This window comes from Bombus bifarius, unplaced genomic scaffold (genome assembly GCF_011952205.1).
Source record: "Bombus bifarius isolate JDL3187 unplaced genomic scaffold, Bbif_JDL3187 scf7180000008058, whole genome shotgun sequence".
Taxonomy (NCBI): domain Eukaryota; kingdom Metazoa; phylum Arthropoda; class Insecta; order Hymenoptera; family Apidae; genus Bombus; species Bombus bifarius.
The window spans coordinates 2,925,663-2,949,750 of NW_022884422.1; the positions used below are offsets into that span (position 1 = coordinate 2,925,663).

A 24,088-nucleotide genomic window follows, 5' to 3' on the forward strand; every position below is an offset into this window, starting at 1 on the left:
TTGTGTTAAACTAGAATACATAGAATTAGAAAATTCAGATCATTATCGATTAATGGATTTACCATTTGGAAGGTAGTCAGGTACTTTTTCCACCAAATGTACTTTTGATATTCAGGCCCCATTGCAGCCACCATATAATAGAAGTACATTACAATGTGAACAAAAGTGTTCAAGAGAGCGAAGAAAGTGCTATGGCCACCTGGTGCGAACTTTAAACCCATCCAAACCGAGAATGGCATTATTCCATGATGGATTACATGAAGCGTTGACACGTGTTGGTTCTTCTTCCTTAGAATGAAAAAGAGCTGAAAGAAAATGACATCATTAATATTTTTTTAATTTATATACGTTAAAGCAATCATATTTTTCATTGAATTTCAAAAGTGAAGAAGGAGAAGCGGCCGTTTAGAATTTATACGCCTCGACTTCTCAAGAAGGTCAAGTTGCCTCACAGTGTAAATTATAAAATAATCTTTTTCCAGCTTGACAACTTATACTTGAGCGGCACTCTTCTCAAACGGAGACAAACGTTACTCGGCTTCGTATTACCGGTTTCTATGAAAAAAATATAAGCTTGCGGTTAGCTGTATGTAAGATCAATTTTTCTCTGCTTCCAGCCATGAACCAAATTTTAGAAGACTTGCGTAATCTTCGTGCAATCTCAATCTAGCAAGCCACAGATAAGAAATCCAGTTTACATTTGAATTCTATTGTGGAGATCTACAGAAATTACTTCCTTCTTCTTTTTTTCATTTCAAAAATGTTAAATTAATAAAAATATAAAAATTTTATTTTGCACTTTACGTACATATTAAGAGGTCGGCAGTTCTAGTATTAAAGTAGCTGCTCAATGATCCGGAATGCTCTATTATTCTAACGTTTAAAGTATTAATTGTCACAACGTTTCATTGTCGTACGAGAGCAGCATATGTTTCCGTTCAATGAACAACAGTAATACTGCCTTCCTTAGATAAAATCCCCTATCTACTAGCTTTTTCATTTTTTAAGATATGCTGAAATATTCTAAGTTTCCCATTTTTTTCAAAATTATATTATAGAGGCTCTTATGGTAGGCAAGTTTTATAAAAAAATCAGTAATATAACCAATGTTGTAATAATTAGTATTTTTCAAATATTCAAGATATACTTATGTAATCTTGAAATCAAATAAATTAAATAAATGAAATAATAAGCATACTATTTTTCTAATATAGGATTAATTGATAGAGCCGTGAATTTAGAAATTAACCTCATATAGAAATGTTCAAATGATAGATAGGGTATTTTATTTAAGGAGGACAAAATAGTGACTAACTCGATAATCAATTAAAACAACGGCAACGATCACGTACAAATGGATGTCGTTTAGATACTTACGGTATCGAAGAACTCGGTGAATTTGCTAATGTAATACCACCAACATGTATTCGCCATTCGGAGAGCCAAGGGGCTGTTGGAGTAGTCGACCGGTTGGCATCGGAAACTGTATCCTTTCGCCCAACCACTCATCAAGTACTGAAACAAGGAAACACCGCAAAGTGAGAACAATAAAAGGGGTGCATTCACCGAGAGACGACTATACACGGCTATGACTACAACAATCGGCATATAGATTGCGATCGCTCGCTTTCTACCGAGAAACTTAGTCTCCCGCTCTCTTTGTTCGATCAAGAAGCCAGGAAAAGCCAGGGAAACAGCCGAAGTGGGAGAAACAAAAGAGTCCTCAGCTCTGTTTCTTTCGCAAGATGACTTCGCCACTGTTTTAAATTTTAAAAGCCCGTGCTCCTTCAAGAATCACGAACAATGCGACTGCAGTTTGTTTCCTGTAGCCTTTCGGCTGCATTTTCGCAATTCCTTCCGATAAATCAGGCTACGCGTGGTTTCCCGCTTAAAACACTACCCTAAATCATCAATTCGCAAGCGCAAACTGGATCCCCATTAACGATTATCCCTTTTCTTACTGGAGTGTTTATGTTTTTCGTCAATATTTCCGGAATGGACAACGTACACTGACTCACGAGGGTATTTGAACATTAAATTAGGTCGTTTATGCTCAAGACTAATCTTATACTCTTTGTTCCAGGCTTTCAAAGAATCTGGAAAATTCTGGGATATTTACACTTAAGTAGCGTGGCGCGATCAGATCGCTGATAATAGCACCAGGCTGCGGATATTTATAGAGATAAACATTTTTGTGGAAAAATGGAACCTAAGTAAAAATTTTGTTCATCTGCTAAATATTACATCGAACTTTAGGTATTTTATAAATGTTTGAATCTTTGAAGTTCGCATAAGTATGTATTATACATAAAATACATAGAATTTGGCTAACAAGTGAACAATTCGTATTGTAAGGACATCAAAGGCTAGCGATAAATGTAACTTTGCTTTGATGCAAAAGAATGAAGAATGTGGTAGAAGATATTACGTCCGTAACGATTTGACGTATACCAAACCAATTACAGATTTATTCAAATCTTCGCTTCGTTGAGGCTTCGTTGTATCTTCTTTAAATTAAATGTTTAAAACTTTCCTCAAACAAAAGTGCAAATTTAGAAGAGACAAATTCGAATGTGAAATATCGCAGTTTTACTTGCAAAGTGGTATGTTACCGGAAATGATTCCCAATTTGCGGAAACTGTATGTGCTCGAAATTGATCTGAGGAACGTGTAACGAAAGAGAAATCTTGCGAGGCCGCGATAATTGGTTAAGTGGCGATGATTTTGCTCAAACCGAGCATGAAATAGCGTTACGAAATAATCTTGTCCACGAAGGACTTTTCGTGCGCCAAATTCGAAACGTGCAAATTAACAGAAACACGATCGACATTACGATCGCCTTTTTAATTTACATTACTGGGGAATCCTACCTGATCCTACCTGACTATCGATATTGACAGCGTTTGAAGCAAATAATACTCAATAGTATATATCCATCTAAAATTGATATTTCTCGATCGACTGGCAATGAGCCGTTTAATGCCTCTAACTGAGAGGGTAAAACACTTGTCCTTGTAAGACACATAAATATTGTAGAATGGAATGCAATTTCACATCGATAAATATAATATTACAATACGATTCCCTGGAGAAAAGAACGTGGCCGTATTACTGTGACTATGTGAAGGTTGCATTCAATGTATATACGCATATAATAAAGTTACCTCATATAGTTCGAGAACCAAACAAACGGTGACTTACAAAATCGCTAATATGTACTTGAAAAATTCCATGCATTTACGATCGCAATAGTTTGTTATTGAAATATTTCAAGTTTGCTTTTCTTCTTTATGAAGAATCCATCAAATTTTAATTTCAAGATACTTTCTTTAGCTACGAACAGTTCAAGATTTAAATTACATATCTAGATAGAAGATGAAGCATTTCCAGTAATGTAGAATATTTTTGTTGTTTGTAAAACAATGTTGGTAGTCACTTAACAAACGTGTATACACATTTTTAGGGAATAGCGCATTATAATATTGTTCTAATGGAAACACCGTTTAAATTAATTAGCATGTTTTTGTAGCTCATTAAGGCTGATGAAAGGAGCGTTTTGCGGATAAACGAAGGAAATAATGTTGCGTGCAATGTAATCTATTTTAAACTGGACATAGAAAAGCACGCTATTCGTAACCTTCTTTCAATATTTCTTCTTCTTTCAACGTGGTAGGTTTATTTTCCGCTGAAAAAATTAAGTTAATTAATGTAACACAAAAAGGAAAGAAAAAAAAAAGATGACGAAGCATACAGAAATAGTCCAGAGATCTCAAGATTTCAAGAATACAAACATAAAATATTCTTAAACGCTCGCGAATGCAGACAGGATTTGTCGAAGCATAATTATTCTGTTATCTGTAGGAGGCGACCGAGCTTTCCTTAGGTTCATCATGCTCTCCAACAAATTTCGTTGACTTTGGTTATCGCGTGACGCACGACATCCGATTCGTGTAACTTGATTGGTATCATCGACGCTAGGACACGGAATTCCATTAAACTTGACCGTATTAAACAGGGTTAGGAAAGCTCGGGTGTAGTTTGAAGCGTAGGTCGTTCGGTAACGAGAACACAACGCACGTATGGCTGTGGGAATTGTGTGTCAAGGCCGCGGTAGTGTCGTGTTAAACACCATACGCATGCCAGGATAATTTTTCATCGCCGTACATATGTAGGTCCACCTTGATTTGAATTTCGTGAACCACGGTCACAAGTTCGGCTTTATTTCTCCATTGCTTTTGCCCGCGAAACGACGAACAAAGGTGACTTCTAGCCATCTATCGCGTTCATTGTTCCGTGCACGTCTCCAGAAAGCTAGAACGAGATTCTCGAGGCTTTTCGGGCGTAAAACCGTGCCCCTTTCAGTAAAATGTTTCACCGGCATTGCAGTTAGTTTGCAGTAACTCAGAAGTCTAAGGACACACCGATATCGTGTGTAGCGTTCGGTGTGATGTAACGTGGTAGTAAGGTTTCCGTGGAACTCTAGTTACGCCAACTGCAATACGAAACGTTGGAACAATCTATGCCCGAAAAGATACTGTTTGTACAGGAAGTGTTGGACAGTATCGACGATACTTACGAGCATGTCTGAAACTGGGATTCAAACGACAATTACACAGTTACTATTTCTTGCCTTTCAAAATAATATCCTGACGCACATGAACAACAGAGGTTGTGTCTATCCAGATCAACGTAACGAATTTCGCACCTGCTCTCGCGGGATACGTGTCGCGCGGAATCGTGTCATCGTGTCACGAAAATTACGTTTCTGCTCATTACGATACTCTACAGCGATGCTCTCCTCATTCCAATGGCAAAACCAAACGGTCGGCTTAGACCTTCACGGCGTACTAGTAGCTGCTCCCCGATGACGACGACGGCGACCACCACCACCACGGCCATCACAACGAAAGTACTTTCGACACTCGCTCAGCGTGACTAATGCGCTTCCTAAATCGATTCTTTGGAAAAAGGTCCGCCAAAAAGAAGGCTTTTTGCGGAAAGGGCGGGACTCTTTGCAAGATAAGCGGCCAATGATAAATATTTCTTAGTAAAGGATCGATTCATGGATTCTTCGTCGTATTCGTCAGTTCGCGAGGATATTTAACATGTTAGCCGGGTTATCTATTGAGAATACATATATTGTCGACATGAAAAGTTAATAAATACGTATTAATTTCAATCTGGATTTTTTGAAACATGATTATCATAGCATGTATCTTCAGTAGAAATGACTTCATGCATTAAGAGATAGAAGTATTAGATAAATTTTAATAAAGAGATAAAGAATTTGAATGAATCGGTTCATCTTTTCCCGATAATTCGAAGTTGAAAAACTTGAAACGTCTGTTACACACGCGTGTAATATGTTTGTGTATATGTATGTGTATATATGTTGCAATTTATACAGTATGGAGTCAATAGATCTCGAATCACGTTTTTGTGTCACAAGATGCATTTACGAATGGGACTTGTAGTAACAGGCTGCTCTTACATCGTAAGTTCGCAGGCTTTAACGTTCGGATGATTGATCTCGAGTTACTTTCAATGCCATTCTATTATTTTACGCGCGACGTATTGGCAATGGTAAATGTGCAATTCTTTTAATTAAGCCTTTCTGTGGCAAGGTTATCGAAATGAACGTCACTTGACTCGTGAGTCATTGGGCCGATAACTCGGCCGATTTGTTGTACAGTGAGACTTACTTATAAGCTGATAAGGAAAATTAAAACCTCCTTGTTCTATAAACATTAGTTTTTCTCTCGATATACGGTGGGGATAGAAAGTATTCGTACATTCTTTAAAACAGAATAACCTTTGTAAAATTTGGCCAAACAACGACATTTTTTGGGAGTTATTATATCTAAGAGAATTAGTTTACTAGATGACGTGTGAAAAAAAAAAAAAATAAAAATGTAGAAAAGTTGCAACTGGGTGGAATTGCGAAAAAGAGAGTAATGTACATATGTTGTTTAAATTCTCATTGCAGGTCCAGATAGAGACCATAAAGTTATAACTTTTTCAAAATCTTCTTTCGCGTCATCTAGTAAATGTTTGTCAATTTTAAAAGAATTATTCCGTTTTAATGAGTGTACAAATATTTTCTACATCCGCTGTATGCCATATGATAAGAATCGACAATATCTACGTAAAATTTGCCGCGTTAACCCCTTAATCTACAACTACGGGCATAGCCCGTAGTAGATGATCGGACCAAACGTAAATCGGCCAAAAATTCTCGAACGTAAATCGTAGGTTAAGGGGTTAAAATGAAATTATGTTAGAACGCAGTTATGTTAAAAGAGATTAAAATCCGTAGTATTTCCTATTTCAGAGGCAGGCAACCGCCCGCATGGTGCACAACGATTAGGAATTATGTAACTAAATTCTTAATTTCTTAACGCGTTGCGTATTATATTTAAACGCATGAGATTTATTGATAAATCTAATCGCGACACTTTATATTTTTGAAACTAAAGCCCTAATTCTGATCTATTACTTAATATATTATCAAGTCGATCAAAGCATTATGATTCAGTGCTTCTTAGAATAATCGAGTGGATACACTTTCCTTATCTAACCGGAAGATTTTCATCGTTGCCATTTTAAATGATTGATGATGATTAATTGCTATTAGTAGCGTAGATACTAAAAGATTGTTCTTAATGTTGTTTCATACTTTTCAGATACTAATAAACACTCATTAAGTATGCCATGAAGGCTTTCTTCCAACAGTTGTTAGAGACGAATATCAAGATACGTATCAATGAAGTATACAAGGTGTTTAGCTACATGTGTAAAAAGATCTAAGGGGTGATTCTTGAAGTTAAAACAGGATGAAACTCAAGGATGAAAAAATTGTGTTTTCGGCTTTGTTTTTTAGTCACTGACAATTAAAAATTAGCCGAAGTATCCCTGTGCATGAGCAAACTTGCTTACACGAACGAAAGTAGGTCAGCCTAAGAAGCGAGCTGCACAGAGATCCTCAAATTGAACGATAGCACGAAGGAGACAGCAGCTTCCTTCGTACAAGTCGTAGAGAAGAAAATTACGACATTCGAAAACGTAAACTATCCTGCGCGATGTCTTGTAAGAAAAATCGTAGATTAAACATTATATCTGCCTTCTCATTAAAATCCAGCATATCGAAAACCGCCTTATGGAATTTTCGAATTGGCAGGATTAATGTTTCCTCTAATCTTTTGCCTCTATAAATAATTACTAAATAATAGCACATATAAACAACGTTTATACAAATTTTATATACGCACACCGATTGTCCCGTCCGCGGATATCCACAGAAGAATGGTAACGAAAATAGCAATCGTTTTATATTACAGTACATGTTCAGTACAATCTGTTTTCTTTCAAACGAAGTAGACAATAAGCACGATATATACAACATGATTTGAGCATCTCTATGCACCCCGCTGTTTAGGCTGTCCTAATTTCGTTCGTATAAGGAGGTTTACTGGCGCACAGGAATATTTCGGTTAATTTTCAATTGATAATAACTAAAAAGCACAACCGAAAACGCAATATTTTTATACTTGATTTTCATCTTATTTTAGCTTCATCGAGATTTTCTTGCGACAAATATTCAAAATGTATTTCAGAATACATATCGATGAGTTTTGTTGAAACGAGGCTCGAATACATAAAAAGAATTGATGCGGAAGTTCATGTTATTTCATGGAAAGATAAGAAACAGCGAGCATAGAGCAAATAAAAAAGAACTCTGGAGAAGAGAGAAAGCAGTCGAAGTAAAAGAGTATTTAAGAAATTCGATTGTTGATCTTGATTTTCAGTCCCAGTGGTCAATTCTTTGATTATCAGAATGTTTTTAATCACAATCGGTACGTAATCGACTAACCGAATAATAATTGGATCAACGAAGAACTCGTAGAAAGTAACGCAACGTATTCCTACGTGAGTACGATTCTCACGAGATAACTGTATCGAAGCGTGCATGCGACATACTAAGCACAAACCAAATACGATCTGTATTTCATTAAATACGTACGCGCATTCCTGACCCTCATCAGACACAGGAGCACGTGGATGCGTGGAGACGGTTTCTATTTTCACAAAATAGGAAATCGATTCAAATCGATTCCATGGAATCTTACGTTCCTTCCACTTTGAACCAATCAATTAAACGCGAGCCGTTACCGTGACCCAAAGAAAAGTATTATCGATCCATTCGATGTGACCACAAGTAAACCGAAAATTCGATATTACACATTCTGAGATTGCGGGCATTATCTCATTATTCTCATTATTATTAATAGGACCTATTTGTTCAAATACACCCATATATCGTGAGATTTGAAACATGGTGCATTAGGGACGGGGACATTTTTTCTGAATTAGGGGTGTAATGATTTTAACGAAATTTGATGTATGGTGATAGTTTTAATATGTGGAATAAACATATCTCTAATTTTAATCGTAAATGGCTAAACAATTATGGGAAAAGGGCATTTAGATTTCGGGAAAATTGTGTATTGCTGTGCAGTTCTTGTTGGTTGATGGGTTTCAATATCTGAATACGTAGTAATATGCGATTTTTTCAAATTTCAAATGCATATTTCTTGTAATTGGTTAGCATATATATAATATATATATAGCATATATATAATATATATATAGCATATATATAATATAATATAATATAATATAATATAATATAATATAATATAATATAATATAATATAATATAATATATTATAAGAACCTTGTGCGAAACAATCGTAGGAAGCTCATCGGTTTACTAGCACTAAAGTGAAAGTTATTTTATAAAGTTATTTTATATAAAAACTCATTTCTTGAAGTTAAAATTAATCTTTTATAAATCGTATTCCAACATTACGCGACTACTTTCCCCCTTTAACACGCTTGTTCTGTCGCATAAAGGGATCGTTTAACTTATAGCGGTGAACAAAAAAAGTTTAAAAATGGTACGTTGTGATCAACTCTTATACTAAACATCCTTTACCGTGTTAGTTACAGTCATCTATTCTGGGGCACATATATTATATTTATTCCCCTTGCCTTGACGAATATTTCTCTTTCGTGAAATTATAGTATTTCTTCGTACCTTTTGTCTTATAAACTCCTCTTTGTCCGTATAAACAATTCAGCTACTTGGAAGTCATTCAGAATGTGGTCATTTAAAAAACATTATTTCTTAAAATTCTAGAACCTTGGAATTTCTTTATTTATCCTTTTTTTCCTTTGCAATGAATAAATTTATGAAAATCGATTGTTAATCGTCTACCTTAACAATAAAATCGTAAAACTTGCAAAGAGTGGAGTTGACCATTTTGGTTTTCGAAATGCTGAATTAAAAATCCAACACTACTAACAATATGAATTAAGTAAGATTTAAAGAAACGTAATTGGGTTTATAGGCGAAATAACAAGGCGTTTCTTTCAATTTTCTTTGGTCTATAGGAAAAATTTCATTCCTCTGGTTTTACGCGTGTACCTGGCACAGGTCAACACTGGTGAATAGGATGGAAAAACTAAGAAATGGAAATGGCGAGTCGATACGTTATTTCGCGGGTTTTTCATCGACGCGATGAATTTCATTGACTGGTCGAAGGAATGGCTTATGCAAGCCACGAAGCACCGGCGCATCGTAGCCGACAGGCAATAACTTTCACGAAGAAGGGGGTAGGGGGCATATCGTTGTCGAGACCGACCATTAATTATTCTAGGCGTGATCGATGATACGTCGGAATGGGATTACTTGAACGAGTTTGTCGGCTAAGCGAGGGACAATCGTTCGCGTTCATTTCTGTGCCAATATAGTAAGGCAGAGTTATTCGAGTCACCTAAGCTCCAACATCATAAAGTTCAATCTTGAACTTTCTACAGAATAGTCAAACTTGTACAAAATTGCGATCGTTAGTCTTTAATATAGTAACGAAAGAATGAGAAAGTACCGTGTACGTCAAGTCCACCAAAAGGACATATCAAAAAACGAAAAAATGATTCGAATAATCGTATGGTTATTAATTATATAGTAATATACACACGTTACTAAATTACGATAATTACAACTGAAAATGCCGACATTAATTGAACAAACATCTTTCCTTTTCACGAGTGGAAGTTATATCCTGGTAGAAATTTATAATCGGTGAGCTATCGATGTAACTGCGTGAAATATTTCACTGCTTATCGCGTTACTAATAATGTGTCAAACAGTTTTTTTCTAAAGTTATATCGCTTAAAAGTTGCTTATAATCAAATTTGACAAATTAGCTTGACTCTGATAACCCTATCTTATCGTGTATACATATATAATTTGGTCTTTTAATGGTCCTAAGTTTACAGAACAAGTAAAATTAGAGGAGATTCTACAATTCGAAGTAAGACGAAAATCAAGAATAACAAGACTGTTATTGAATTTTGAAATTAAACTTTCTCAAAAACGAGACATTCAATGCAATTTTGTTATTCTCGATTCTCGACTTATTTTCACGTGTATCGTAGAATAACTTGCTGTCGATTATCTATTTCTGTACGTACACTCTGTACGAAATCACGTTTCCCTGAGAAAAAGTAAATGAATATAGAGAGAAGAAAAAGTTACAAATAAGCAAGACGAACCTCGTAGAAGATCCATGTGGAGAATAGTGTTTGAACCAAGTTGTACGCTATCAGGATTCCTCGAAGTTTGAAAGGTTTTTTATTTTCCATTATCCTCGGTCCCAAAACCTTGCTGAAATAAGCGTAAGATAGGCATATCGCCATCGTTGGAAAAGGGCTGCTCATCATCACCCAATTGTTCACCCGGGGATCTAGAATCAGAATACAGCTACCGTTAGAACGAACGACAATCGCGATTACAATTGTTTACGAACGATTATTTCTCTTATCCATTATTCGATAAATACATAGTCGTTTGACGCGCGACATCGAACTTTTCGAAAGGTAAAAAATGTGTTCCCTTTCTTTTTGCTCGAGCTATCGATTCGACCGTGATTAAATAGAAATCGAACGGCTATAAACTCAAAGTTCGGCTAATCGGCGCTCGATGGGAATGATTCGTGAACAATGACTCTCGGGCTTCTTGAAATTGGGAGATTGGCGCAAACGGTCTCTCTATTTAGAAAAGTACGAGTATATTAAGAACGTAGGCATATGCGACGTGCTCGACTAGAGACCAATACTCAAGCAAATGAAAGATACCACTGCGAGCAATTTCATATCAACGAGGGTTAGCGTGAGTAAGCGTGAAATCCACGTCCACTTCGTTCTTGTGGTTATCGCTAATTAAATCTCGCTCTCCTGCTCGGTTTAGTAATAATGTTAAAGCCGCGTTTAATTATCGGTTCTTCATCCAGCGATTCTTTAACGACCGACGAATAGAAAGTAAACAATCGTTACTTCTCGTTACACTCCTTTTTTCTTCTTTTTTCTCCTCCTCCCCCGGTGGTACTTTTATTTTTTCCATAACTTTATGCATCGACGTCACGGTACGATAAACCTCGTTATGATGATTTTCCTGTCATTAAGCAACAATAAAGTGGTAGGCTTCCCGGTTCGTTAACCTCTTTAACACCATGATTATATTTAAAAAAGAACAGGGTAATCCAAGTACATTACTTTAACGGCCGATTGAACTCTTTTGTATGTATCGGAGAAAATTGAAACTGTTAGCGGGTCGACGGCACGCTATTCAAACAGTAACGCGAGCCACGTTTACCGAGTGTTTGGTTTTTATAAAAGAGAAGTTAATCGAACGTTTCATATACACGCAGTGGAAAAAATTCTAATCGATATGTCGATTTAGCCAGTCTTTTCATGGGAAGAACGAGCTTGTAATTGCTACCCCTTGATACCAATAAGGTGTACAACAGAATATCTTATAATCCCATTCTACGAGGTACCCAACCCTAACCTAACTCCAACCTAACCCCGTCCATGAGTGTTAGAGCACTTACGGAAAACTAAGTAAACCTGATAAATCATTAGGAAATTATAAAACCTAAAAACACAAAACCTTAGGCTATAAAGAACCCATATATTCGATATTATTATTTAATATTAATATAAAATGAATTTTCTTTCGTATGTGTATCGGCCACATCTGCAACAATTTTGACATTTATATAATTATTTTGTTTCATTATCATTCGATTTTATACATATCTACTGTAAATAATTTTATTATCTAAATTCTCGGAATAACTCATTCAATTTGCTCAAAATTCTTCAATCGAGTTTAGATTAGGATACTTTGAGGACTGATGCGTTATTGTTATATTTCTGTAACTCTTAATACTGTACAACGGTTTTGGATGAACATAAAATTTTGCTCGATAATCGTTTTGTTGATAATTTCAGTTCATAATCATGTTTTATATAAGATGCCCCAAAATTTATGAAAAGTGTGTAAGTATAAATAAAATATGTGAGATCATGTTTTTACGATTACATCGTTTTAATGTTTACTATCTACAACTCAAATTTCGACGGCAATAGTGTAATTAAGAACATGGATCACGATGGAAAACAATGACATGAAAGTATGACATAAAGGAAAGGAAAACGGGCTAATTATTTCAATATGCAGTTACATACGTTAAAGTTTCTTGCAGCAAATACACTCTTTACACATTAATATCGTATCTTATTCATCGTTTCTCAAAACACTGAGATATTTGGAAATCTTGCCAATCTCTATGTTACTTGGGTTATTTGAAAAATGGATAAAAATATACATTACATAGCTATTTCTACGTAACGGAATTAACGATCACACGATATTAGTCAATACTAACAAACAGGTATTAATGAACTCGAAGTCGAAAAACATCTTTTTTCTGTTAATGATACGACATCGTGAATTTATCTTTTGTATCTTGGTGACAAATCATTTTTTACATTATGCTTTTATCATTTTTTACATAATCATAATTATATGTATTATCATTTGTTACATAATGCAAGAATTATTATGCCCCGTTTTTACATCCTATCTTATTCTTGTTTTAACAAACAAAAGAATGTTTAATGTTTTAAGGGAAACTAGCGAATACTCAAAATAAGAAATCACGTGTATCTCCAACCATCCATATTTTCTCAAACTTATAAGAAATATATGAAATAAAAAAAAAACACTATTGGATTTTGAATGATCTAAAGGATGCAACAGAATTATTAAAAATGTACCACATTTTCCAGCAAGGGACGTCTTTTTTCCTAGTCACGTGTCGCAATGATTGACCATTGGTCGATCTCTACATCGGTCATGGAAGTATTTGACTGTTTACCACAGAAAATTTGTGCGAATGTACCATGTCTTATTATACCAAGCTTCTTGAAATTTCATTAGCATGGTAACGAAACACGACAATTGCGATTATATTGGTAAACTTTGGACTCAATCTGTATACGCATATAGAATTTATTTACTGCAAACATATATTTAATAAAAAAAATTAGAATAGGACACCAAGATCCATCTTAAGCGTATAATAATTGTTACAATTGTTGAAGATGATTCCTCTGAATATTGAGGCTTATTGCAATATGTGTGTATATTGATTTTGTAGGCACAACTACTTGTCAACCCCCTTTTTAAAGCCAAAAGGCAGAAAAATAAAAGTTATCTATAGGAAAATAAAGTTATCTATCTATCTAATTGCCTAGTGAAATACTTGAATGCTATCTGTCAAATGTATGCTTGAAGTAAATATACGAAACTACTACATTATATTTTCAGAGTCGTTCCAAAATGTTTCGTACAACGTACACAATAAATTTTCAAGAAGTTCCTACAAATATCTAAATATTTTCGTAAGCCATTGTAAATTAAAATTGGCAAGCCATTGCGCGATGTATATTTGACAAAGAGCCAAAGGTATCAAGAATTATAAAAAATATTTCTCACAGTCTTTATGTCGAATCATTTGACGTAATGCAATCTCGCTAATGTAAACGCAGAAATCGCGCTTCGACGTGTCTATGATCACGGTATACAAAGGTTACATAACAATGTAAATGGAGAGGAAGTATGGAGCAAAGTGACATTCTCCATTCGCTAAAGGCGAGTGGACATTTCGCAACTTAACATTGTTATATGAGCGCTGTAATGTGGAGCAATCGGCATATGATTTAAAAGTAGATTATAAAGTCTGCGATCGCACACCTGGCTTGATGTCAAAGTTCTGCCTTTCCGGCAGGAAGTCGGTAACCATATCATAACCAATCATCTATTAACACTTTCTATGCAGGACCGATTTTTGGTTACTTTCCATTCAGACCGCACGTTATACGTATATACGTGATTAATAGTTTTGCTTATGCCTTACAATTTTGTTAATAGTGCAAACAACATAATTATCAAGGAAGAGTGTATTATCTAAGATGTATTAGACATCAAAACAATAAATTTAATTTTTATGGAGTTGTTTTAACACATGCATGGTTGAATATTTACTCTACCACAATTTCAAATGGCTTGAACGGAAAATTCAGCATATACGCTTTTTCCAAGAATGTTGTTAGCAGAACATTTATATTACTACGTAAAACGTAATTGACGTCCATAATTCTAAATAATTAACATAAAAATAAATGCATGTTAACGATAGTATCGATCGAATCAAACGTCCTCCATATTTTCACAGGCTTTAAATAAAATTATGTAATTCTTTCCATTTTTCTTTGCAACGACATCTCGTGATACAGTATTTCAATACACGGAAGCAAAACATGTTTAATCTAGCGTACCCTCAGCTGGGATTGCCATATGAGATAACGCATGACGTTATATCGTAAAGTACTTAAACACCTACAAAATTATGAAATTTTGCGGGTACTTAAAGAGTTAAATTTTGGAGCATCACAGCAGCTTTGAAGTTATATTCAGAATGTCGTATCGAAATCAGATTCGAGTTTGCCTTGATGCATTTTATACTTTGTACGTGTTGGTCATTGTAAAACAGGATTTTAATCTTTTACAAGCACGTTCAAGTATATTCAATAATTTTCTGAGAAACACTGCATCACTCATCAAATAAAGCTCGAAAAGAGCAAAAGTCGCGCGCTTGGTACCTTTCATAGAAGTTTGCAATCCAAGTTATTTCAAGCTACGTTGTAACTCTCGATCTTTCACTAGAATGCGCTATCACATTTTTAAATCTGTTTCACTTTATTCCTTTCAAAATCTACCTTGAAATAATTAACGGATGAACCAGCGGACATCTCGAATTGATATACCTTTGCTTGAGGTACATATATCACTGGATAGCAGATTACGAGGTCTACAAACCATCACCTCAGTGGCTCCCGAGGGTAACCAAATGTCGGTACGTCCTTGCACTGGCACCTTAGTGGTTCTCAGTTCAATAACCAGACGTTGGTTCGTCCACTACATCCTCTGTGGTTCCTGATGTTAGCCATTCATGTTGATTCGTCCATGAAAGCTTACCTGTGGCTCCCAGTGTAGCCAAACCCTAATTTTGTTACGTCGATCCTTGGTGTTAGCCATATTGCGGATTTACCGTAGAACTCTATTTATCTGAAGCCATCGGAGAACGAACAGTTCATATGAGTACAGTAGGATTTATCTGAACTTGTTGAAAAAAGATATGTACATAGTTCATATAAGTGAAATATACTTATTTGTTTTAAATTTACTAGTGACCTACTCTTCCTTTTTCTACAATAGTATTTCTCTGTCGGATTAAAGAGCATGAAACCTCTTTCTGTAAGCTAAACGCTAAATAGAGTGGAGTTCTATCTATTTGAATTTGAAACAGTTTATAAATGTAATATGAGTTCATTCCATCTTCCACGATTCTATTATTTTTCTATTCTACAATTAATATTTTTCTAATATTTTTCACAATACTAGTTCATGTTCAGATAAATAGATTCAATCGGCAGTAGTTCAGTCAATAAAGCATTAAGTAAAATGTAATTTCGTTGAATTGTGTTCGAATAATTAGAATTCTATTATGACTGAAGGTCACATAATAGAGATTCACTATTGTATTTCATTATTAATGATATTTCGATTACGCAATAAAATTTCATGTAACAAGTGGAATAGTAACGAAACGCATTTCCATCTTCATTATTACTAAAAATATCTCAAATCCATAATTCAACAAACGCTTCCGTGGTCATTGGAATAACATTTATTTAATATATTTCTACACTGTCACTGTTACGAGGGCTTTTTAAAAGATCACAATATCAAAATTCGATTTTGAGAAAGCCTATGAGCTCCAAACACGTATAGCAATCTTGTGGAAAATTGGACTCTATTCAGTCGTCGAATAGGAGGGAGAAAAACGTTCGCACTCGTATCGTTTATCCAATGAAATGGATTAAAAACATACGGAACAAAAAAGCTATTGCTGTAACTGCCGCACACACACATTATCTCTGATAAATATAACTTTACATCGAACGTTTCATTATAAATCGTTTTAATGATCATTTCTTGAAATAACTCCCCTTACGAATGAATATCACATCACAGTAGAATTCCATTTATCTGAATACTACTTATAGAAACGGAATTCTACTTAAGAACGATTAAATGAACTGCTGCCTATTGATTCCATTTATCTAAACGCGATCTTCTGAATTATATGAACGAGAAATCACTAATAGTAAAAAGGATCAATTATATGTAATTATAAGGATCTTATTATATGTATTCCAATTAATTATTATACGAATTGTTCGTCACCCTATAGGTTCGGGTAAAAGGAGTTTTATTGTATATCAAAAAGTATATTTTTCATGTTAGCAGCAGTTGAAGGGAGGAAAGTGGGGGAAGACAAGTGGCACAAGCTATAGTCTTTAGTTTAAGAAAAGTGAGCTTTTCGATAGAACTCCTTTACATATTTGAATTCCGCTTATTGCAATGAAAATTTAGTTGATGCCCGATTAATTGAACTCACTTTGCTGAGTGAATTCACTTATCTGAACAATTTTTAAATATTTATTAAATAAACGAAAAATACTAGATACCATGGAAAATTAATGAACTTCTACTATAAATATTAACTGAATAACAGAATAACAGAATAAATGAAGTTCTATTGTAGTAGAAAAATGTATGTTGAGCCCCTCGATAAATCGCTTTAGAAAGTATTTGTCATCATAGGAATACATTATTTTATCAATTATCATCGAGATACACTTTATAAAACGCATCGCTCTGTATTTAATTGTGTTGTTCACATTTTCCTAATAAGTTGTGTGCATGGTTGACGAATTGCGATAATAACCAGACGATTCCCTTATCGCAGAAACACAGGAATGCAACACGATAAGATGATAATTCTCGTGCGTGAAAAATTCAGTCGGCTCGAGAACAGTCCTCTTCGGTGTCGTCCGTTAGCTTGGATAAATTTTACAAGTATTTTTTTATTCAACCCTCCGCAGGAAGACGCGGGAGAGTTAGTTCAGGAGGCGTTTGACAGAATTTCCGCCAAATTACCTCTGCACTCATATGACCGGAACGTCCACAGGAACACGCACCGCTGGACACTCTTACGATATAAGCCCATATTTTCCATCGTTCTCCACCAAGAAACCAACTCGTTTGTTTTTCCTTTCCACTAGGAACGTCAGTCGATGCGGACGTAATTCGTCCAACGAATTTTTAGTTAGCAAATAATTACGAGGTGAACTTTGGGGTAAGTGGATAGAAGAAGAAATGTTTGAAAAGAAAATCAGCCTATTAAATCTACCCTATTATCTTGACCAATAAGAGAAATTCGATTTTCACGTTATCAACGTAATTAATTTCACTTGCAGAGCAGGTTGTACTTTAACCAGTGATTTCTATAATCACGAATAGACAACGGATCGATTTCAGATTGATCGACTTTAATTGACCGAACATAAATGTAGTATTTTATCTTCAGCAGAAATAAAACAAGGCATTAAAACATAGGAGATTTCTAAATAAATTATTATATCGAGACTAGAAATCCGAATGACAAGTTGTAGTAGTGGCTACAAAAAGTATTTGCATATATCCTTATTTTCCAATGAAACGTCTTCTTTATTCGTTTTCATAGTGTCAAATTTTTATAGTTGTATGAAAATACTATCTATCAGATGATGCAAAATTTAATATACTCAGATTAATTAGTATGCAAATGTTACAATAAACACAATGATGTGCCAATACTTTTTACAATTGCCTTCTCCGATTTTTAAGTTGACGTTGTAGTAAAAAGTAGTAATTCTAGTAAAAACTTTAGAAACGTGTTTAATTAACTTACTTAGCAATATACTAACTCATTTAAAAATCATTTATTTTATTCGAATGTTTCGACAAGACACGTATGGAAATATTTAAAGAGCTCCTATAAAGATGGAAGTATAAGAGATGAAGTTTATTTCAAAGTGGAGTCGATAATGTTAAGGTATTTGCAGTAGCTGTGACGTTTAAAACTAAAGACAAATATTTTTGTCATGCGCGCACCGGGGCATGATCTTATCCTAACCGGTTTGTTTGACGCGATCCTCGTGGCTACAACGTTTAGCCGAATGAGCATCGTATGTAAATGCAAGAACGGATTCCAGTGGCACAACACAGCTTGGGTGTAATCAGGCAAGGGCGTCTCTTGGTCTACATGGGATACAATTAGCGGAAAACACGGCCTATTGGCTTGTCAGTATTAAATCGATAATCCACGTACCGTGTAGCATGGGAACATGAAAAGAGGACTGGTCAATTTGAGTCCCTTAACAGCTCGTAAGTCGTGTAACGGTTACATCGTCGTCCTCATGAATCAATTCACGAAGGCGTAGAAACCCGAGCTGTGCGACCGAGCAACGCAACCGTCTAAATGAGCTTTCAACCCTCCTATTATATATGTATAGAATATATGTAATATACTCTTTCAGGACCTACGATCATCACCACCATCATCGTGGCAAAACTTCATCTTTCCGTGACTTTCGATAATTCTCGAATATACTTAGGGTAGACTCTTCCCCCTCAAAAAGAACGTAAAGGATGCTTCATTCTGATATCGTTTAGAAACGAATACATATGTTATAACTATTCATAGAACATATGTTCTATTTAGATTGTATAAGATGAAACGAAGATGACGAAATAATCGTATTTTTATGACAAAATATTGGACATTCCCTAAGTATATGAATATTTTGCATGATTCGTAGGTAATACAGTACGTAAATTTTACAGAAGTGTCCAAATTAATGGTGAGTTAGCGGGATTGTTTACTACCTTTTTATGAAATTATTAGACTATAAAACTAAATTACTTACTGAAAAATATGGCAATAATATGTTTTACTATTTATTATGTACGTATCGATATTATTGGATATATACATCGTTGTATTAACATCAGAAGTATCTATATCATTTTACAAGATCTAATCTAATCTGACCTGATCCTATCTAATGTGACTTCATCAATTAAAGAATCTAAAGATAAAGAGTCTTTAACAGAGCTAACAAAATTGCATATTGCCTTTCTAAAATCGATTTAATCGGTTCATAATATTTGTACTATTATATGCATAACTGCGATGGCCATATACAATAAGATCATTGCACTTTGATTTAATGTGCATAATTTTATAATTAAAATACATCTTCTTAAAGATGCGCTCGTGTTCGGATACTTTTAAGCGGTAGTGTACAATCGTATTTTGCGTTTCAATCGCTTTATTTCATTCGTCGTGATGTAGACGACGTATTTCTTATGGTAAATAATCGAATAAAAAAGATGTTACGATCAATCGTGGCCAGTTTCTCCTATCGATCGGAAAACAATCGTTATCCAAAACGTTGCAATTCTCGTGGACGATAGAACAAAATCGTAGAAAAAAAGATTGTGGATGGGAAGCGAGAATCTCAAAGAATCGAGAAAAACATTGCGTTTTTGTCTATTGAAAAAAGGTATGCCATAAGTGAATCATGTGGGAAACGCTAACACGAATGGACGCCTTTCTCCTTCTTTTTGTTTTGTTTACTTAATAACGAAGGCGTCAGACTTTAAGATGACATTCATTTGAATGGATTTAAAAATTTCAACTGAATCCGTAGAAAAATTGGGGACGAGTTTATTGACACACGCGCCGCCGTGAAGTTGGAGGTCATTTAAAAAATATACGCGACAAATATGTCTCCTCTATGGTTATCGTGTCAGTCCGCTCCTCTTTCAATCGTACATAGTCTCTTGTCCTCGTTCGAATGATGTTCGATGTTACGAAAGCAAATTATTCGACGCATTTGTTCGTTTTTGTCACTCGTGAGACAATTTGCGAGAGAACCTTGTATCGCTCTATCAAAATTATTTTTATAATTTTTGTATCGAGTTTAGCTTCCTGTAGTTGACGTATCATTTTAACGTGCAACTCTGTGGCTCTTTGAATTGGTTAGTTACTCGGTTACGATCCCGTGAAATCGGGACGTCGCGTGTCATTGCGATCGGAAAGACTATTATGTATCACTCACAGCGACCAGCTCACTGGTAAAAATGTTACCCTATTTACTTTGGTTGATCGTTTTTGGTTTTTAATACGATCGCGCAGGATTGACCCACTTAACGACCGATCGATGCTCCAATTTTTCATTACCGCCAATTTGCTTAATGTATTAAAATAAAAATTATCTTACCGGACTTGTTATCCATTAGATCCCTGTACCCGTGCACCAGATCCGTCACTATAGCTGTCATCTTGGCTCAAGTCTAAAACCAGAACAAAGAGTTCCTATTTTATTCGACCTTCATTATAAATACCACAGAATGGTGGTTTAGAAAATCTCGTTAATAATTTTCTTCTTTTTCAATTTTCTGCTCTCCCAATTTCTTTCAATTTTCTTCGTCTACGAAAGGATGTTTATCGACAATATGCACCGTAATCGTTTGATAAATTATTCAGGAATTGAAAGATAAATAAAAATCCCGGTAGTAAGTACTTTGAAATGAATCAAATGCAAGAACCAACAAACGAGCGTAAAAATTCCATTCGTTTTATGCAGGCCGGTGGTAAACTGGTTTTCGCAAAGGTACAAAGGCGCATCAATCGTTTGTACGGATTTTCCAACGCGTTTCCGGGTCGTCCGTCGACTGCTTTCGAGAAAGTTGCATCGGCGGAACGATAAGTCGTCGCAACGATCGTTGGAATTTCCTGCGTGTCTTTATCCTCCTTTCTTATTCTTTCTGACGAAGATGAAAGAAAGAAGGAAAAAGACATTATCGTGATTATGATTACTCAAGAAACATACTGTCGGTACAGTGCAACGTCTGCTTCAAGATTAAAACGTCGAGTACCGCAGAACGGAGCGATTTAACGACCAGTTCGATTACTTAATTTCCCTTTCTAAGGTACTTTCATTGATTCCTCGTGAAATGAAATGTGACTACGACGAAAAAGCGGGACGATGACTGTGTCAATCGATCGATTACGGAAGAGATTAAGTGGATTAAGTCGCGGGTATTAAAGCCTCTTCGAATTAATGCATACTCAATTATCTCTGGTTTGCACAGCCAGAATCGGGTTATGGAATTTCACGATGAGGCGATGAGAACATCGACCGTTGATTGCGTTTTCACGAAATTGTCTGGCTTGCAAGTTTTTCATCGGTTTTGCGCGCTACAGGCTCGGATCCGGGACACCGATAGAATGGCCGTTTAATTGAAAACGAAAGAAACGGCGAACAAATAACGGCGGATGGCACGGTGTCGATTATCGGACAAATATTTTATCGAGAAGAAAAAGCACAGGGCGTAGCTTGATCAATCGTATGGCGCCACACGCCAAATGATACTATAACTATAACGCGCGTACTATCCAACCTTAGCGAACATATCCGCGTTCGGATTCGTCACATTCATTTTAAAGTACGGTAGTATTATCTGGACCCTATTAATTTATCGATTAATAAAAGAGTAATATAGAGTTGCTTGAGTCAAGCTAAGTAATTTGCCTTGTAATTCGCTAATTATGAACAATTTTTAAGCGATCTACATTTGAAAACAGACTATTTGACTCGTTATTAATGGTGTAATAAGCAGTAAAACGTATTGTAAGTTAGTCAATTGATAACACTTGTATTATACCAAGCTGATAACTCTATTATTGCAAGATTGAACATATGTGTCCTTTTATATGGGTCTAACGTTTTAAGTTAGATGATAATTCTTAGTGGCTTTGATGATTTCCTAATGACTTTTTTAGGTTTTCCTAAGATTTCGCACATGTTTTAATACTTATGAACGGTTTTAATAGATATGCATTATAGTAATTTGTTTTTAACTTACCTATGCATAATAATGTACCTCTTTCTCCAACATATTATCTTTTATATTCCAAAAGGTTCATTCCGTGAATGAAGAAAGAAATAAATGAATAGAATTTATCCTTCGTGCGACATGTCGACCGACTAAAAAATAGTCGCTAACGGAATTGCTACGTTAAATATAAAGAATCGAGAGACTCGCCGCTTTTCTCTCCTCGAGTTATTGACTTTGCGAGGCCTCATTCTATCTGTGGCGTGAATTGGTTGCGGACCGTATAGCTCTGCTTTATTGTTTACATCGAGTGTGAACAATATAAAACGAAGAGCTGAATTGATAGCTCGCGAAACTTGATTTTTAAATTTGCGAAACTTGATTTTTAAATTCGCGAAACTCGGATGCAGAATCTTGTAAGGACTCAAATCTTTCGAATTTCGCGATGCTTTCCCCACTTTTTCCGAGTATCTAATTCATCAGAAATTAAAATTTTTCAAAAAATCGAATTATTTTTTTTCGATATAAGTGGATCGATGAAATCATACAAAGTAAAGTTAATCTAAAATCTAGACAGAAATTCAAATGGATTATTAATAGGTAAATAAAAATATGTAAATTAACCTAGTTTTGAGAGTCGAATTACAAAAATAGTTAAGTATAGTTAACTTAAGTTTGCCAGATCGATCTCTTTGATTGATAAAATTGTTTGTTGAAATCTAAGTAATCTATCTTCGATGAAATTTTGAAATATATGCAATGGAAAATTTCATAACCATCATAAACCGTAAACAGAGAAAACGGGCGCAACTTGTAAATTAGACAACATGTAACAGGAACAAAGTCAAATGTATGCAATTCTTCACGGACACAATATTATAATCGTATTGCTTAGGAAGTTCTTTAGAACTATTCTACATTGATTACGTCCGAGTTTTCAGACATTTTAATATTAATTTTTTGCTATAATCATTTTTAATATATAGTAATTTACGAATAGTATTCAAACACCTGCATTATTGTTCATAAATATATGTAAATAATACATACGTTATTCAAAACAGTTCGATTTTTATTAGCGCTGTAATGAGATCGGATTACCATGATTATATTCGTAAAAATAAAAACAAACCTTGCTTTATTAAATATTAATAATCCTCGATATTCAACCCATTGTATATATTTTTAACACTCATTATACGTTTCAGGCGTTTACGCTATGTACTAAATTTTTACTAAATATATGTTCGCGATAAGTATTTTGTAACTTCTATACAGATGTTCAGATTGGCTTTAAATTTTACCAATATAATCATGAAAGTTGTGCCTCACTAAAATACCATTAAAATTTCTAACTGTTTTGCGTAACGTATAGAATATGTGCATAAAGGTTTTCTTCGGCAAGTGTCCAAATACTTCACTGGATATCATATATCCTGGATAGATAATGAAAATTTGATTTCCAATGAATCCTTAAAACGTCACATTTTACGATCACGTACTCGATTGCTTTTTTCCTTCTTGTACGTGTGCATATTTATCTTGTCAACACACATGACTGTTTCTCTCTCTTTCTACCGTATGACTGTCTCGAAAGTCTCAGCTGGTATAATTAGCACGTAATTGGTATGACGCAACGAAACTGTTTATCCTTTGGCGATATGCTTTTGTAAATCATCGATGAAAAAAGTTCTAATACGCAATTTTGTCGTTGCCAGAGTATTTAAAAAACAAAGAAAGGAAGAAGTTGAAAAAAGTTTAATTCACACTATTATACTTATATATTATACTATTTGAAACTACTACGGGGATAAGACGAACTTC

General features: G+C 34.9%; 1 protein-coding gene across 1 annotated transcript in view; it reads right to left on the bottom strand.

Moving 5' to 3' along the window:
* Positions 1 to 24,088, bottom strand: part of LOC117208215 (elongation of very long chain fatty acids protein AAEL008004-like) — a 36,760-nt gene that overhangs the window by 3,776 nt on the left and 8,896 nt on the right. The window contains exons 2-5 of the mRNA XM_033449184.1: positions 20,647 to 20,719; positions 10,618 to 10,808; positions 1,378 to 1,515; positions 63 to 305 (exon numbers count right to left, since the gene is read on the bottom strand). Coding sequence (XP_033305075.1) covers positions 63 to 305; positions 1,378 to 1,515; positions 10,618 to 10,808; positions 20,647 to 20,707 — 633 coding nt within the window. The 5' untranslated portion in view covers positions 20,708 to 20,719. The remainder of the gene's footprint in view (positions 1 to 62; positions 306 to 1,377; positions 1,516 to 10,617; positions 10,809 to 20,646; positions 20,720 to 24,088) is intronic.